Source organism: Branchiostoma floridae, chromosome 15, assembly GCF_000003815.2.
Source record: "Branchiostoma floridae strain S238N-H82 chromosome 15, Bfl_VNyyK, whole genome shotgun sequence".
Classification (NCBI taxonomy): domain Eukaryota; kingdom Metazoa; phylum Chordata; class Leptocardii; order Amphioxiformes; family Branchiostomatidae; genus Branchiostoma; species Branchiostoma floridae.
The window spans coordinates 7,854,819-7,870,768 of record NC_049993.1 but is presented as its reverse complement, the minus strand read 5'-3'; the positions used below and the strand labels follow the sequence as shown (position 1 = coordinate 7,870,768).

The window sequence follows — 15,950 nt, the reverse complement described above, 5'->3', positions numbered from 1 at the left end:
GTGAAAATTGCCGTTTTCTTTATTGCAAAATTTTGTAGACTGAAAGAACATGGCCTGGGTACGTATGGCCTATGTTGATGGCACCAAGGGGATATGGGTAGGGGCGGTGCCTTTCTTTTCTATTTCACAATATTTCCTCAAACAACAGTTACTGCACAAATACTAAAATGAGTACTTCTTAAATAATGTTTTGTCACTTTAGGAGCTGGCCTTTAGTATTGATACTGTGGTATAGCAAATCTACAACATGCAATTTCATTATACAATCATCTTTAGAATAAATGTTATTGGCACAGAGAGAGTTTGTTGGCAAGTTGTTTTGGCTTGTGCTCGTTTTGCCTGGAAGAAATAGTGAGTGACACACCATGATCTTATCATTTGGCTGTTGGATTTCATGCCACTGTGTTTATTACATGCAGTTTTAATAGAATCCAGCTTCACTGGTTTTCTGTCTCTTCATTCTTTATAAGGGCTTGGGTCGACACAGGTCTATAAGGAAGTAAATAGTACTGTAACTAATACTGGCAAGCTTTAAAATGTAAGAAGAGGGAAGACCACAACATTTTTGAAGATGGATGTTTGACTAATAAAACTCTGTATTGCATTTCACCTCACAGAAGTCAAATAAACAGAGCAGTTGGCAGATGAGGTAGGTATAAGGAGGGATCTGAGTCCTTAATAAACCATCACAGAAGTCAAATTGTTGCACTGAAATGTAAAAAAGAGCACCATACAACACCCTTAGATTGCATAAGGTTAAGCAAGCATTGCAGAACTGAAAACTCTGATAAGCCTGACACAAATGTTAGGGATAGTCTCACGAGTTTGTATGTTGAATGTGTTTGCTACTACATGTGCATTTTGTGCCTAAAGTTTACTTAAAGACATGTCCAACACAAATAGGAAACGCTTGGAATTCATAATGTGCATACCTCTGAGACCACCCCAAACATGTTCCAAGAACTGTGCCATGAATATATAGGGCTGTGTGCCTCGCCTATAACTGTACCTGTACTTGTACCTGTACCTGTAAAACTGTTTAGGTACAGATGCAAACCTACGTGCCAAGTGTACCTGTACCTGAATTTTGTTTTGGTACACACCTGTAAAACTGTTTAGGTACAGATCTAGACCTACATGCCACCTGAATTTTGTTTAGGTACACAGCCCCAGCTATGAGTATCTCATACTACTGCAGTTTGGCAATTTCCACATTTAAAAGTTAACTGCAGGGTTTTTTCTCTATCTTCTCTCGATGACGAGGGTGACTGATCTCGGCATGGCTCTCAGCAGCATCACAGCCTGGTCATGCTCCACCTGCGTGAAGTCATACTGCTCCACCTGAACACACAAGGGGAAGATTTTGTTAAGTACAATGTACAGTCGTAGACTCGTATACATGTTTTGTTTTGTTTCACTGTGTATTTCAGGCCCTAAGAACATGTTTCAAGAAAAAGATGCAATAAAACAAATGCATATTTTTCAAAAGAAGACATGGTCTTAACGTGGAACAGGCTAGGAGGAAACAAAGTGTTAACTAGGAAGGTAACATTTGCAAGCAAATGTATACTATTTCCCTTCAGGAACTGTTATTGTGTTTATTCTTATTCAAATATGTTCATACATATGGTGACCAGCCCCTCCAGCTCTGTCCTGCCACTTGCTACATTATGTGATCAAGTACACAGGGTATCTGCTACTTGGCCAGATAATCAAATCTATGGTTGTTGCTATTGTGTCATTGTTCCACTACAAAGTACACAAGTACATGTAAATTATATCAAACCAAAGATAGAAAACTGTCAAGATGGCAATATCAAGCTGAATATATGTCACAATCATGCACAAGTATGTTGAGACATACATGTAAGGAGTACTAGCATATCATATTGTGTGTATGGTGTTCTCAAAATATAGGAAGATGCAAAATGTGCATATTCACATAAGTTAAGCACTAGGTGTGACAAAATATTCAGGTGGAATTTTCTTTGGATCAAAAAGCAATCTGAGGTTTTACCATGAGAATCATCAATGTGTTTTGTACGTAAGTCTAAGATACCTGTAATATCTTGTCCCCTGGTGACAACTTGCCGTCAGCTGGCCCTCCAGGTAGGATTTTGGTTACAAAAATTCCCTGAAAGAGATGAATATACATATATATTAACTAGGAGTGCTTGGTCAAAAAGGCAAGCAGTGACAAATTTAAAACACAAACATTATATTTTGCCATATCCTAGGGGATGGCCATTGTACTGTTTTTTAGGCTTCTGCAAAAAATAACCTAATGGCTATTCCTTTCAGCACCAAGGAGAGGCATACATGCGATGTCATGCCTATTCTATCACTTAAGTGTGACGAATGGGCCAATGATTTGGACGGATCTAAAAATGCTTTTATTTGAAGGGCAATATTTTTGTGACTAGAAAGGCAAGGGAATTAGAAGAGAGATCTTAAGCTACCTATGAAAAGCTTCATCAGTTTGGTAAACTGAGGTTAAATCAACCAGTGATCATTACCCGCTGAGGAAGGTACAAGAAGGACTGTCAAAATGCTGGTAGGTAAAACTTTTGTTTGTTCCATAAATAAAAGGCCAATACTTAGCAGGACGATATGCCAGGATCACGGGATAGCACTATGTCTCTCCTTGGTGCTGATTTGAACTCCATGCCTTAACTGTCATATATTTTGTTTTCTACCAGTACTATGTGCACTATATGTCACATTACCTCTAGTGTATCAGACCTGACAAATTACATATGCTGTTTTTGTTTAAGAAAATAGCCCGTCATATCACATATGCAACATCACCATAACTTACAGTATCTTCAGGGTTGAAAGGATTGCCACATGATCCGATCCCTCCAGCGATGCTGAAACCTAAACCTGGTTTCTTCTCAATGGTCACTGTCAACTGTCAACAAAGGCAATACTCGTCTTCAGGATTGTTTCATTCTCAAGAAGGTATGGCTACTAAGTGAAAGAAAATAGGAGCAAAAGTATTACCTAAATCTGGTAAGACATTTCAGATGGAACAGTAACACAGGCCTTTCTACAATAGATGTCAAGATTTGATACCAAGACAATTTGTATAGGATGCATCAAGGAAGGTAAGACATTCAGGTATACGTAACAACTAATAAGGATACTCCAAATTGCAATTACTCAAGCGACTGGATAGGGTTATGGAAACAGTTATCTCCTACATCTACTACCTTTCATCAGTGACACGAGCAGATCTATTGCAGAGCAGGTTTTATACCCTGAATTGACATGGGAAGGAAGTGAAGAGAAAGTCCAATTGGGAACAAATTTTAAAGTAAGACAAAATCAACACAAGCTCAATATGTGGATGCTATCTGAATCATCTGACCATTTCCAAAATCATGTACAGTTGCTTGAGTAACTGCTATTTTGCATTTTCTATAAGATGACTATACATACATAGTTGTTAGATGTTGACTTTGGTCGGGGCTGACTGCTGCTACTCTTCTGTATTGTAGAGGTGGTGGAAACTGGCAGACTTTGGACGGACGATGTCAGAACACTGCTGACCCGGGTCGGAGGGGTGGGGGGCCGCTTTCCTGATCCTGTAAGATCGAGTTGTTGTTATGACAAGTGCAGAGCGATGCCAGTTCTTTTGTTTGTTTTGTTTATTTGTTTGTGCCTTTATTTAAACTCGATAGTACCTCCATTTGGCCACCTGGGCCAATTTTCACAGTTGGCGAGTTGTGAGGAGTAGAAACAAGGTTTAGGTAGAGACAACAAAATGTTGCACGTTTTAGCTATAAGTCAAGTTATATTTTGTATATAACACTACACTAGTGTAACTCTTTGCACCATTAGTGTTAGAACTTACTGTACACCAAATCCCTTTTGGCATATGCATTATGTCCTTATCGAGAAGAGAAGAAGAAAGGACCCAGTGTGCTTGGCTGAAAATGCAAACCATACCTAGAGTTTTACTGCACTTCTACATGCAGCTATCAAAAAAATGTCATGCTTCCACCCAGTCTGAAGATGGCTGCTATGCCTTTTCACTTTCATGCCCCTTTGATCAATATTAAGGACTAATCAAAAGAACCGCCTCCTCTAGATACATGCACAGATCCATGCATGTCCTTGTACCTGGTCTACTGGCCGTGGGCTGCTGCCTGGGCCGTGTCTGCGGTGCCAGGTTCCCCTGACTCTGTGTGTACGTGGGGGTGGGTCTGGGTAGAGTAGCTGCGGCGCACAGCGGCACCTGTCCCCCTGCGTATGTGTCCGACCCCTCGTGCTCAACGGTGTCCAGGTACGAAAACGGCCTGGTGCTCACCCGTTTGAAAGTAGAAAAGGTGGGTGGGATGTGCATCGAGCCAGGCTGGGCCCTTCTCTCCTCGTCTTTTTCCTCGATTGGCTGTCCTGTCGTAGTGGTTTGCCAGTACGCTAACCTCTGCTTGAATGTCGTGGCAAACTTTGGATCCGACGGCTGAACGGGTTGCGCAGTGTTCGTCGGATCCACCATCTGCTCGTCGTGATTACTTTCCGTATCTCCGTCGTAACCGTAGTTCTGTTTCTCTTTTGAGTCCACATTGTCTTCAGCTAGACTCTCAGGAGTGGCGGCCTGACCCTTAACCTCAGCTACTCCCTCCTGTACTTCTGAACTAGCGTAGACCTCTTTACTCTTTTCTTCCTTACCCTGTTTCTCGATATCCGACTCTCCATCAGAACTGTTAGCTGGATATCCAGCTTCCCTGGCCTGCATGATACTATCTTCGATCTGCTTCAGAAGCGTGTGTCTCCAGTCGTCTGACTCTTCAGGTTCCTTCGCGGGCGGCTCGGCTGCGTTTTTCTGGTGCTGCGTTTCCTCCGGTGGAATCTGGGACGTGCCCCTCCCATCTGGCGTCAACTCCAAGTTCACTACCACGCGATGGCCGCCAGTTGTAGTCGTTGTTGGGGTTGTTGTACTTGTTTTATCCGCCATAGCGTCATGTTGCACTCCTGCCATTGTTCTAGGGAAGTAAAAAGAAGGAAGGGATCAGATGGCTAACTGGTTTTCTTTTAAAGATTCTTCAGATGAAAAGAGAAAAAAAGCATCCAAGCAGCCCAAGTGTATTTCTCTGCATAATTGACTGATTATCTTCATCTCTCTCCCTCCCTCTCCCTCTCTTTTCCTCTCTCTCTCTCCTCTTACTCTCTACTAACACACATGCTTAGAGTTACTGACAAACTTAGTCAAACCTTCAGGTTTGTTTTACCTGTTAGGAGATGAAGGGGGACTGGTGGGTGGTGGTGGCTGCTGACTGTAATTACTGACTGCAGGGTCCTTGGCAGAGGGAGGGATGTTGGTGTCGTCCTGTAGTTTACTGTGCTGTAGACGGAAAGCACTCTTTCCTGCAGGGGAGCGAGGAGCACAAGAATTTCACGAAATAAGTCAAACTTTCCAACAGTCTAATTGCCTGACTTCAGTTGCCTTTTTTAAAATCATAATCATATCATTGTTAGTATTAACATTAACACAACAGTCTTTTTTATATCATTCAAAATTGGGTCCAGAGTTTTGGCAATTCTACAGAAATTAGAAACACTATCCTATAAAAGTTATTAATATTTCAAACTAAGTCAAAATTTGTCTGCATTAAGAATACATGCATCAGGTTCTGTCATTATCAAGTCCAAATGATGCCGCTTTCACTTAGATCTACCATCATGCTTTGATAAAGGTTTTCATGCATCCCTTCACCCATGAACTACTTCTCTCCACTCACCTGGTTGGAAGCCCAGTTTGGCCAATTGGGAGTAACGAAGACTTTGCTGATAAGAAGGAGGGACAGACGGACGGGGTCTCTGTAGAGTCATGGATTGGAAGTTCCCAGGAATAATGGGTGTGTCGGACATGCTCACAGGCTGCGAAAGCCTCTCTAGTGTATGGCTATGAGCTGCTGTAGAGACTCCAGGCTGCCCCTGGGACAGTGGGGTGGGGTGGGTTTCCTCCAACGGGCGGCTGACGTTAGTGTTTTTGCCTACAGCGTTTGTCCCGGCCTTCCCATTTCTCGTCACCGTGCTGTCCGACAGAATGACATCGGGTGGAGGCGTGTTCTTGTTCGAGTCGCCGACGACAGACTTGGAGAGCTCTTCGCTCTTGGACTGGCTGTTGGGCAGCTTGCTGACCTGTTCGGTGCTCAGAAGGATGGATCTTGGCGGGGGCTGTGGCCGGATTTTCGGCACGGGCGACCGCTGTGATAAGACACTGGGGGCTGTGGTCACCAGTAGCTGCTGGGACGGTGGCGTGGACGACACAAATTCGTGCGAGGAGAAGTCTTTGGTACTCTCCGACTTGCTCATGGCGGGGAGAGTGCCGTACTGCTGCGTTTGGATCCCCTGTGAGATGCTCCTGGGCATTGTTCTGTCTCCTCTAGACATGGTTGTTGTTGTTGTAGTAGGGAACTGTTCCTGTTGTCCTGTAGGAGGTTGGGAGGGCTGGGTGACGTGTTGGTCAGCCGCAGCACTAGGCTGGGAGGGCGGCGAGTGTCTGTACAAGTCTGGAGTGGAGGAGAAAATTTTGCCGTCCTCCAGGCTTCCCGGCGCAGTGGAGTCCTCCAGGAGCTGCTCCACGGGAGCACTCTTCCGGTTTTCTTTGACCCTCTCGCCTCGCTGGACCGCGTACATTCTGCCCGCCAGCTGGGAGTAATCGCTGGGAGGGAAGTCAGAGGATGGGGGAGCTGCTGAAATTACCTGCAGCCAGACAAGACAGATGTTAACAAGGTCACACACTAAGAGTCTCTCAACCCCTATCTATATACCAAATATCATTACAATCCATCCAGAAGTTCTAGGGATATGCTGACCTCAAAAATCTGGAGTTGACACAAAGACAGAGAGCAACGCACACAGACATACTACGAATAATCATAACAGTACTGTTACAGTTGCAAAGTGTTCCAGGAAAGCCAGTTATCAATTTTGGAGCGAGTGACCATTTCTGCCATAATCAAACAATAGGAAAATGCAACTTCCATTCCTCTAGTTCTGTAGCATATTGACTAACTGACCAAATAACAAATCATCATCATTCTATTGAGGCTCTTCTATTATGTAGTTGTGTGAGTAATCGTTGGGCGGGAAGTCGGAGGATGGGAGAGCTGCTGAAATTACCTGAGTCAAACAAAACAGTTGTTACAGTTGGATAGTGTAACAGGAAAGACAGCTACTGTACAATTGTATGATCCATTTGATAAATGCGTTTGGTAATTCTTGAGTTTTAGGGAAAAGAGAGTAGCTCACAACTAAGCAGTGAGAACATTTTTTAGCTGGCCTCAGAGTGATGAAATAATCGCAACGATGACAAGTTGACCACTAAAGTGGATAAAATTACATTTGTAAGTTTTCATAAACAAAAAAAAAATTTAAGTATCAATTTTATAGGAGGCAAAGATCTATAATCAAACAAAGGATACACACAATGTCCACTCTTAATACTTTTGCATAAGAATCTTTGTACAATATACAATATGGTCAAAATTTTCTATTATTCAGCAATGGATGAAAATTGATGCGCACAGATATCATCCATAAAATCAAATAAACATGACCCAATAGAGCGAGCATCAGTTGATTTTGTTAATTTTCTTTTTACTTATTGGATAAGTTTTGTTGCCTATGTTTCATTTTCATTGCATACAAATTGTTTCGGACTCCAGGAAGAAAAGTGGTACTACCCTGTATATTGGTGGTATCACTAAATGGGGATCCTAATAAAACAAACAAACCTGTTGTGTTCGGAGCACGTGATCCGGCACGTCTACTGCACGTTCCTGGTACCTGACGGGAGCCGTCTCCGCGTGCTTCTCCTTACACTGCAGGGGGCCGTTCAGATTTTGGGGCAGGAAGGCTGCGTCCTGTTAATGTGTAGATAAAGAAACTGAAAGTTCAATTCGAAGCCTGCAGCCTGAGTCATGGTGAAAATCAAGGGGTTGCCAGTATGTTTGAGTTCAGATTTTGTGGAAGGAAGGCTGCATCCTGTTAATGTGTAGATACGGAAACTGTACATTCAAAGTTTGTGGCACTTCAATCACTGTGAAAATCAAGAGTTTGCAGTATGTTTGAGTTCATTTTGCAGTAGGCTGTTCAGATTTTGAGACAGGAAAGCTGCTTCCCGTTAATATATAGACTTAACTTAATAAGCTTGTAACTTCTTAGGTTGCAGCCTGAAAGAAATTTATTAAGCTGGATACAGCCACCTGGGCCTTTCAGCCTTTGTGTCAGGAGGGCTGCACTTTGCAAGGTTCATGATACAGTCAAGGATTGGAAGAAAATGTTCCGAGTAGACAAGATCATTCATGCTTGGGTGGATGGTCTAAGGGACCATACATGTAAATACTAGTAAGTGGCCAGGTGGTTCTGGTGGCCATGTAGAGGTGGCCACCAGTACAAATTGACTATTGCAAGGTTGACTGATCACACTGAGGTGGTTTCCTAGACTCTTTTCAACAAGACTGTTGAATTCAGAGATCTTTAAGATGCAGTTCTTAGGTTTAAACCCATTTGCTCCAACAAAGGAATGATAGCTTACCATCCATTCCAAAGGAGAAAATGATTCCAAAGGTTTTACAATAACCGGACATAACTTACACTAACAGTCCTCTTGCCCAAAGGACTGACTTCATCTTCACTCCCCATGCTGCTGCTGCCGCTGCGCCGACGCATCCGAGCTTTGTCTCGCTGCTGCTTCTCCTGGGGGGAACAAAATACAGTCATATTTGAGATCATTTTGTTTCTGCAGTGCCACCTAGTGGTGGGACATGGCGTTACAGCTCTCAGGAAAGTATTAGTAGTTTCATGGTAGGAGGATAAGGAAGGTTTCGAAGTGTAATAAATTTGGGATTAAAATGATTTTCTAGTATAGAAGTAAGAAGGCAGCAAAATAAAGTCACATAATACAGTCATACATGTTGACATAACATTCTAGAGTGTGTAGAGTGTTAACTAGGTTGTCTGTTTTTCAAAAACTAGACTAGCTCGTTAGCATTGTAAGATATTCAATTTAGCAATATATTTAGTTCAACTCCCCAGAAAGTAGAATTTGTCATACATTGTACATGTTACAGTTATCATGCAATTAAGTTCTTCTTTTTCTTCATAGTCTTGCTGCAGCGCCACCTACTGGTGGTACAGAGCATTACAGCTCTAAGAAAAGTACTAAGTGTAATTTTGTGGTAGAATGGATAAGGAGGCTTACGTGGTGTTTTGAATTTGGAGTTGACACAATTTTGTAGTACAGTAGTCATACAAGGAGACATGTTTATGGGGTCATTCATTCACGGAGGAGAGATCACCGGAATTTAGTAAAATCATCACAAAAGTGTTTCAAGACTTTTAGTAGCTGACAAATATTGTCAGGCAAAATATCATTACATTCATATAACTGTTTAGTATGGTAAAATTAGTGCTTCAAGATGTCAGTGGTTTAACCACACTCCACAAAAGCTAAAAGAGGCCTCAAATAAAATACCATTTTTCGCTAACGAAAAGTGATTTCATACACAGCCGACCAAGGCTTTACCATGAACGAGCTGCCTGAAATAGGTCTGAACAGATTTTTCCCGCCGGCTGCGACCACATGTAAGATCTGTCAATCAAACTAAGGGCGGCTCCTCATTGGTCTGCGTCTGCAGGCACGACCACGTGGTAGTTTCAGCTTACACCGTTTTCGCGGGCTTTTGTGAGCTGTAGTAAATAACTAAATACTTGCTCAACCCCCTGAGTCCGCCCTAAAATCAGTATTTATGACAAATCATCATTCCCTCTATATTTACCTTATCAGCTTTGAACAGAAGATGTCTCTCCCTCAGGAGAGGCGATGTCTGAGGCGATCTGGGTTTGGACAGTTTGGCTTCCTTGACCCGTACTTCAGACGGCCTCCTGACGTCTGGCTGGACCTGGCTAGTGCTGCTGGTGCTGACCACCTCGCTGGGAGGGGTCTCCACTCCGCTGTCCTCCACCAACAGTTTACACTTCATACTGCGCAGCTCGCGACTGTGGGGGGTGGGGCAACGACGCAGTTGGCTTTCCTGAAGAATGAATTGTAATTGTACAGTATTACAGGTTGGGCAATAGCTTGGCAGCTTAATTAGCCTGGGTACCGTCCGATTTCTACCAGCTGAGGGCTCCTTACACTTGTTACCCTAAAAAAATACCATGATCCGATTTCTATCGAGGCTCCTTACAGTCAGTACCAAGGAGCCCGCGCATGTAGAAATCGGATGGTACCCAGGCTTTATCCAAATCTTTCATCAGATTTAAATGTATGGCCAGTAATAAACCACCATATGAAACAACATCACAACACTGTATTTTAACCTTCGTTTTTGTGAACCTTCATTTTCAATATTCATGATACATTGTACAATGAATCCACCCCTATAGATTCCAATAGCAGAGAACTCTGAATCCAACCTTTTGCTAAGGAAATATAGGTATTGCATTTTCACAAGTCATATAGGATGTGTATGAAATTATTCCTAAAATGGTACATAATCTCATCAGCATGACATACCACTGGCTCTCTGTCTGGTGACTCCACCACATCAAACTGGATGGTCTGCCGGAGCTGTCGTTCCTCCTCCCATAGGGACGGGTGGAAGCTGTCTTTGTCGCTCATGTACAGATCTGAAATAGAGATTTACATCTTAGTTGCTAACTCATACAAAGCTGCACAGTATCAGACATACTAATCAAAAATTTCTATCTTAAGCAAGCCGCCACATTTTGTCATTTTGGCCAGGAATATTAGATTAATATCATAATCAATGCTTTCCATCTTAAGCAGGCAGCCATATTTTGTCATTTTGGCAAAGGATATCAAATTATTATCATAACTAGAAAGGCCGGTATTTGCTTAGGAGCAAATTCAGCTATTTTCACTCCGCTCTCCCCTTTATGCAAAAATGGACTTTTCCAAAATTGAACTTGAAAAATCCAATGTGAGTACTGTACGGTAATCAAACTTTTATTTCTTTATTACAACACGCACACAGTATGCTAATGTTTCACACATTAACAAAGCAAGCACCGTTAATTTTTACTTCAAGAAAAAAAAAATTATGTCACAAACGGAAATTTTCTACAGATGCAACACGTTATGCGACCCTAAACGTTGGTATTACGTACCCACAGCAGACAATAGCGTGGTTATGATTAAAGTTTTCCTGCTTATTTACACAAGGCAAGGGCAATTACTGCACTTATTCAAGGTTGTCACAAGCATAAATCTTCATACTAGCAGACCTCTCCAAACAAACTGCACTACACTTTTAACTCTTTACCAAGATATGCTTATTAGCCGTTTTTAGCGAAGTGCAATTTAAAAAAAAATCCAATTGGATATCATGGCTGCACTGCAATTACATTATCATTACAAATACATATACATTTATGCACATTGTATTCAGACAAAAAGGATCGCATTCTGTTTTTATACTTAGAGTTAATCAGCTAATACATTATATTGATGAACAAAGCTAATTAGCGACTGTATGTTTGCACGGAGTCTGTTTTGCATATCTAAATGTTTCGCATGCTTTTTGTCTAAAAAAGGATGCAGCAATTGCAGTTATTATACGTCTGTTATAAACTTAACGTCCCATTTATTTTCCACATAAACTAATCAGTTTATGATTATCTAATTATTCTGATTAACTGTTTGTAGTACAGTGCATTACTAAATTACACAGCATATACCATGACGTGGTGTCTGAAAAGTCATAAAAACTTATTCATGTCTGTCATGAAATACAATGTTTGAACTCATGGTTGGTATAATAATATCTCTAATTGTCACTTAGTTTAATAGTTACAATATTGTCCCAAATAGCCTAATCATACATAAAGCTGGTGTTTCTGTCACAGTAACACTTCTTGTACGTGACTTTGCTATCCTCTCCTTGGTGTCTGTTGATGCCACCTTTGTAGCCAGTTGACTATTGTGTTCTCTGACAGGCCAGACTTTTTGGAATTAGTTGAGTTCGAGCACCCGACCAATAATGAATTCAACACTGTCAAATTGACACTTTCTTCTTCCGATATTGTCCAACTGCCAAGGGATTGGCAATAATTGACAAGTCGGGTCAAAGGTCGCCACTGTTCATTAGGCTAGATAGAAGATGGAGTACGGGTCAGCTTTGAGGTAAAAGTGGTCAAGGACGGGGATTCGATGATGTCTTTGGGCAGAGTGTTCCATTCGCGGATAGTCCGCGGGAAGAATGAATTGAGTCTGTAGTTAGTACGGCAGGGAATGTGTTGGAGTTGTTGGTTATGGCCTCTCCGGCTTCTGTACACGTTGTTGTAGGGCAGGGGCTTTAAGGCTACGCATCGCACACTTGCTAGGTTGTGGACAATCTTGTACATCATCGCCAGTCTGGTGTGGCGGCGCCGATCTTGAAGAGAAGCCCACTGAAGTTGGTTTAGCATGTCAGAGACACTAGAGGTGTTTCTGTGTCGGTTCTGGACGAAACGCGCAGCCCTGCGCTGGATCTTTTCTAACTTGCTAATGTCACGGCTGGTGTGGGGATCCCAGACGGAGCTGGCGTACTCCACAACTGGACGGACCAGTGCTTTGTACGCCAGCTCCTTGGTCTTGCTGGAGCAGACTCGTAAGTTGCGTCTTAGGAAGCCCAACATTCTATTTGCCTTTGAGTAGGTGTTCTCAATATGTGTGCCCCAGGAAAGGTCGGTCTGCAGTGTAAGTCCAAGGTACTTGGCTGTGGGAACTCTTTCAAGGGTGTGGTTGTGAAGTTGGTAACTGGAGTGAGCATTTAGAGGCTTTCTGGCACGCGTCAAGGGCAGCTGGCTGCACTTGTCTGGGTGGAAGGCCATATCCCACTCGCTCTCCCAGACTTCTAGCTTGTCTAGGTCTTCTTGCAACTTTGATGTATCTTCAGGGCAAGTAATCATCCGGTATACAGCAGTGTCATCAGCAAACAGTCGGGAGGGGGAGGAGATCCTCTGCGGAAGGTCGTTAATGTACGTGAGGAATAGACACGGCCCCAGCACCGTGCCCTGTGGGACTCCCGACCTCACGTCCACGTAGCTTGACTGGGAACCGTTGACCACCACAGCCTGCTTACGATCACTGAGGAAGTTCGCTATCCAGCTGTTGGTGTGTCCTCTGATCCCATAGTGGTCTAACTTGTGTACGAGGAGGCTGTGATTCACTCTGTCGAATGCCTTTTGAAAGTCCATGATGATGACATCAGTAGCAACGCCGCTCTCCATGGCTGAGGAGGCTTCCTCGACGAACTCGAGGAGCTGAGTCTCGCAGGAGCGGTGTTTGCGGAAGCCGTGTTGTTGAGTGGACAGGATGCTGTTCGATTCAAGGTGATGCATGATGGCACTGACAAGGACGTGTTCAAGGATTTTGGCAGGAACGCTGGTGAGGGAGATGGGGCGGTAGTTGGACGCCTTGTAGTGTTCTCCCTTTTTAAACACTGGGGTCACCAATGCTTCCTTCCAGTCCTTGGGTACCTGGCCTGTGTGTAGCGACGACTTGTAGATGGTGGTGAGTATGGGGGAGAGTTCTGTGGCCAGCTCTTTCAGCACGCGTGGAGTGATGCCATCTGGGCCTGCTGCTTTGGTGGGGTTGAGTCTTGCCAGGAGCTTCTCAATGCCTTTGGTACTGATCGTGATGTCATCCATGGAGGGAAAGTCATCACGGGAGTCAGGCATTGAGCACCGATCCTTGAACTCTGATGCTGTGTATGCGGTACCTTCGCTGAACGCAGTGTAGAACTGGTTGTTCAGTAACTCAGCCTTTTGTTTAGGGTCGGTGATGAGCTTACCGTTAGACTTTAGGGCAGGTACGCCAGTGGTGGTGGAGCGCTGGTGCTTCACGTAGGTCCAGAATCTCTTCTGACTAGATCTGGGGCTTTCTTCTGAGCTGGTGGGAGAGAACAGGTGCTCGGTGTATCTCCAGTAGGAGCGCCGCATCTGCTTCCTGATCTCTCTGCTCAGTTTCTTGACTTCTCTCCGCATGTCCAGGTTGCCACTTTTCTTCATCTTCCTGTAGAGCCTGTCACGCTTTCTAATGAGACGACGGATGTCTGGGGTCAACCAGGGAAGGGATTCCTTTTGTCTAGGTTTCTTGGTTGGAATGTGTTTATCCATACTACCTTTCAGTGCTAACTTGAACTTCTGCCACAGTTCTTCTGTCGATGTGTCTTCCGAATTTGTGAAGTCCTGCTGAAGTGTTTCCATGTCTTGCTTCATGGCTTCCCAGTTGGCACGCCCATAGAGAGGGATGGGACGGCTGGCATTCTTCAGCACGTCTGGCTTGATCTTGTACTCGAAGTACACGATACTGTGGTCGGAGATACCAGGGATGACTTCAACACGGGGGATGAGGGATGGAGAGTTTGTGAGGACTAAGTCTAGTGTGTTTTCTCCGCGCGTTGGTTCCTGTACTATCTGGTCTAAACCTGTATCATACAGGAGGTCGACAAACTGCTGGTGGAGTGCCGTGTAGGCCGGGTTTGGTTTCAGCGTCATGGCTTGCCAGTTCCATGATGGAAAGTTGAAGTCACCGACGATGATCAGTTGGGCGTTCTTCATCGCTGAAGCTCTGCGCAGTGCTGTATCAAGCTTCTCAAGGGCTGCTTTGTCAGAGGAAGATGGACGATAGAACACACAAAGGTAGAGTGGGCGCTGGTTGCGTGTGAGTAGCTTCAGCCACAGAATTTCACCGCCAGGATCAAGCTCGGGGACCTCTGTGCATTGCAGGTGATCCCTAACTGCGATGAGGACTCCGCCGCCGCTCTTGTCGATGCGGTCTTTTCTGAAGACATTGAAGCCGTCAGGGAAAAACTCTGTGGTCTTGATGTCTGGGTTGAGCCAGGTCTCTGTACCAAAGACAACATCTGGTTTGGTGCTATGCAACATGTTTGCTATCTCTGCAGGTTTCCCAGAGGCTGACTGGAAGTTGACATTTAGCAGCCTCAGTGGTCGGTTTTGCTGTCTGCCGAGCTGACTGTTGCGGGTGGGAGTAGAGGAGTGGAGAGGCTTGAATCCAGATTCACTTTCTGGGAGGGAGGAGGAACTAAGATTTCTGCTGTACTCCTGCTCGACACCATGTAGGTCAAAGAGGGTGCTGCTATAGTTGTCGTTGGCGCAAATGACACATCGCCATGTTGTGTCAAGGGTGATGTCCAGGTAAGTGTCGGATCCAATGTGCTGGCAGGATGCGTGGAACCAGGTTCCACATGTCTCACATTCTACTCCTCTGTCAGACCAAGTAACTGGTAGATCACAAATCCCACAAGGGGCACTTGAAGAATCATTGCTGGACATACTGATGATAAGAAGGGCAATGAAAACAAAAGAAAACGTTCGCAAACTCAAAAGATAAGAATCGCCAGTGTGGGAGGGGGGTGCCATGCCAATGTCACATTGAAGTGAAGTTTTTCCTCCTAACTAGCAAAAAGAAATTATAAATGAGAACAAAAAAGAACTCTAAACCCTATCTACCACTTATCTAGCGTAGATGGTGCCCTCCAGGAGCCTCCACCGCTGAAGATTGAGTTGGATTGGAATCCCCAGGGCTGGAGGTCCTGAGAGGACAGCCATCTTGGCTGGTGACCTTTGACCTGGTCCAAGGTCAAGGCACAACCCCAGCTGTCTGCACAACAGTCCTGTTGGTGTTTCATCTTCCTCCAGTAGAAAATAGAATAGAATACAATAATTAGTATTTCCTTTGTGTAATTTCATGTACGTACTGCCACCCAGAGTAAAAGGAAGATCCTTTTTGTTTGTTGATTAGAAAAAAAGCCACACCTCATTACATATATTCTTGTACAACCAACCTGAATGGACAATTCACAACATAGTGTAACGTTTGTACTAGTAGATTTGCCCTTGAAAATCTGTACTATCATATAACGTTACTATGGAAGAGAACTACTGTACACTTTTCACCGATAATTAGT

General features: G+C 43.9%; 1 protein-coding gene across 3 annotated transcripts in view; it reads right to left on the bottom strand.

The window, feature by feature from the left end:
* The window catches only part of LOC118431806 (leucine-rich repeat-containing protein 7-like), a 39,600-nt gene continuing 23,650 nt past the window's right edge, over positions 1–15,950 (bottom strand). For 2 of the 3 annotated variants that reach the window (XM_035843177.1, XM_035843176.1), the window contains 11 exons: positions 10,532–10,644; positions 9,792–10,046; positions 8,608–8,709; positions 7,746–7,874; positions 5,745–6,711; positions 5,235–5,370; positions 4,126–4,988; positions 3,442–3,587; positions 2,819–2,911; positions 2,060–2,134; positions 1–1,341 (listed from right to left, as the gene is read on the bottom strand). In XM_035843177.1, coding sequence (XP_035699070.1) covers positions 1,243–1,341; positions 2,060–2,134; positions 2,819–2,911; positions 3,442–3,587; positions 4,126–4,988; positions 5,235–5,370; positions 5,745–6,711; positions 7,746–7,874; positions 8,608–8,709; positions 9,792–10,046; positions 10,532–10,644 — 2,978 coding nt within the window. In that variant the 3' untranslated portion in view covers positions 1–1,242. The remainder of the gene's footprint in view (positions 1,342–2,059; positions 2,135–2,818; positions 2,912–3,441; positions 3,588–4,125; positions 4,989–5,234; positions 5,371–5,744; positions 6,712–7,745; positions 7,875–8,607; positions 8,710–9,791; positions 10,047–10,531; positions 10,645–15,950) is intronic. The other variant, XM_035843178.1, reaches the window with a different exon arrangement.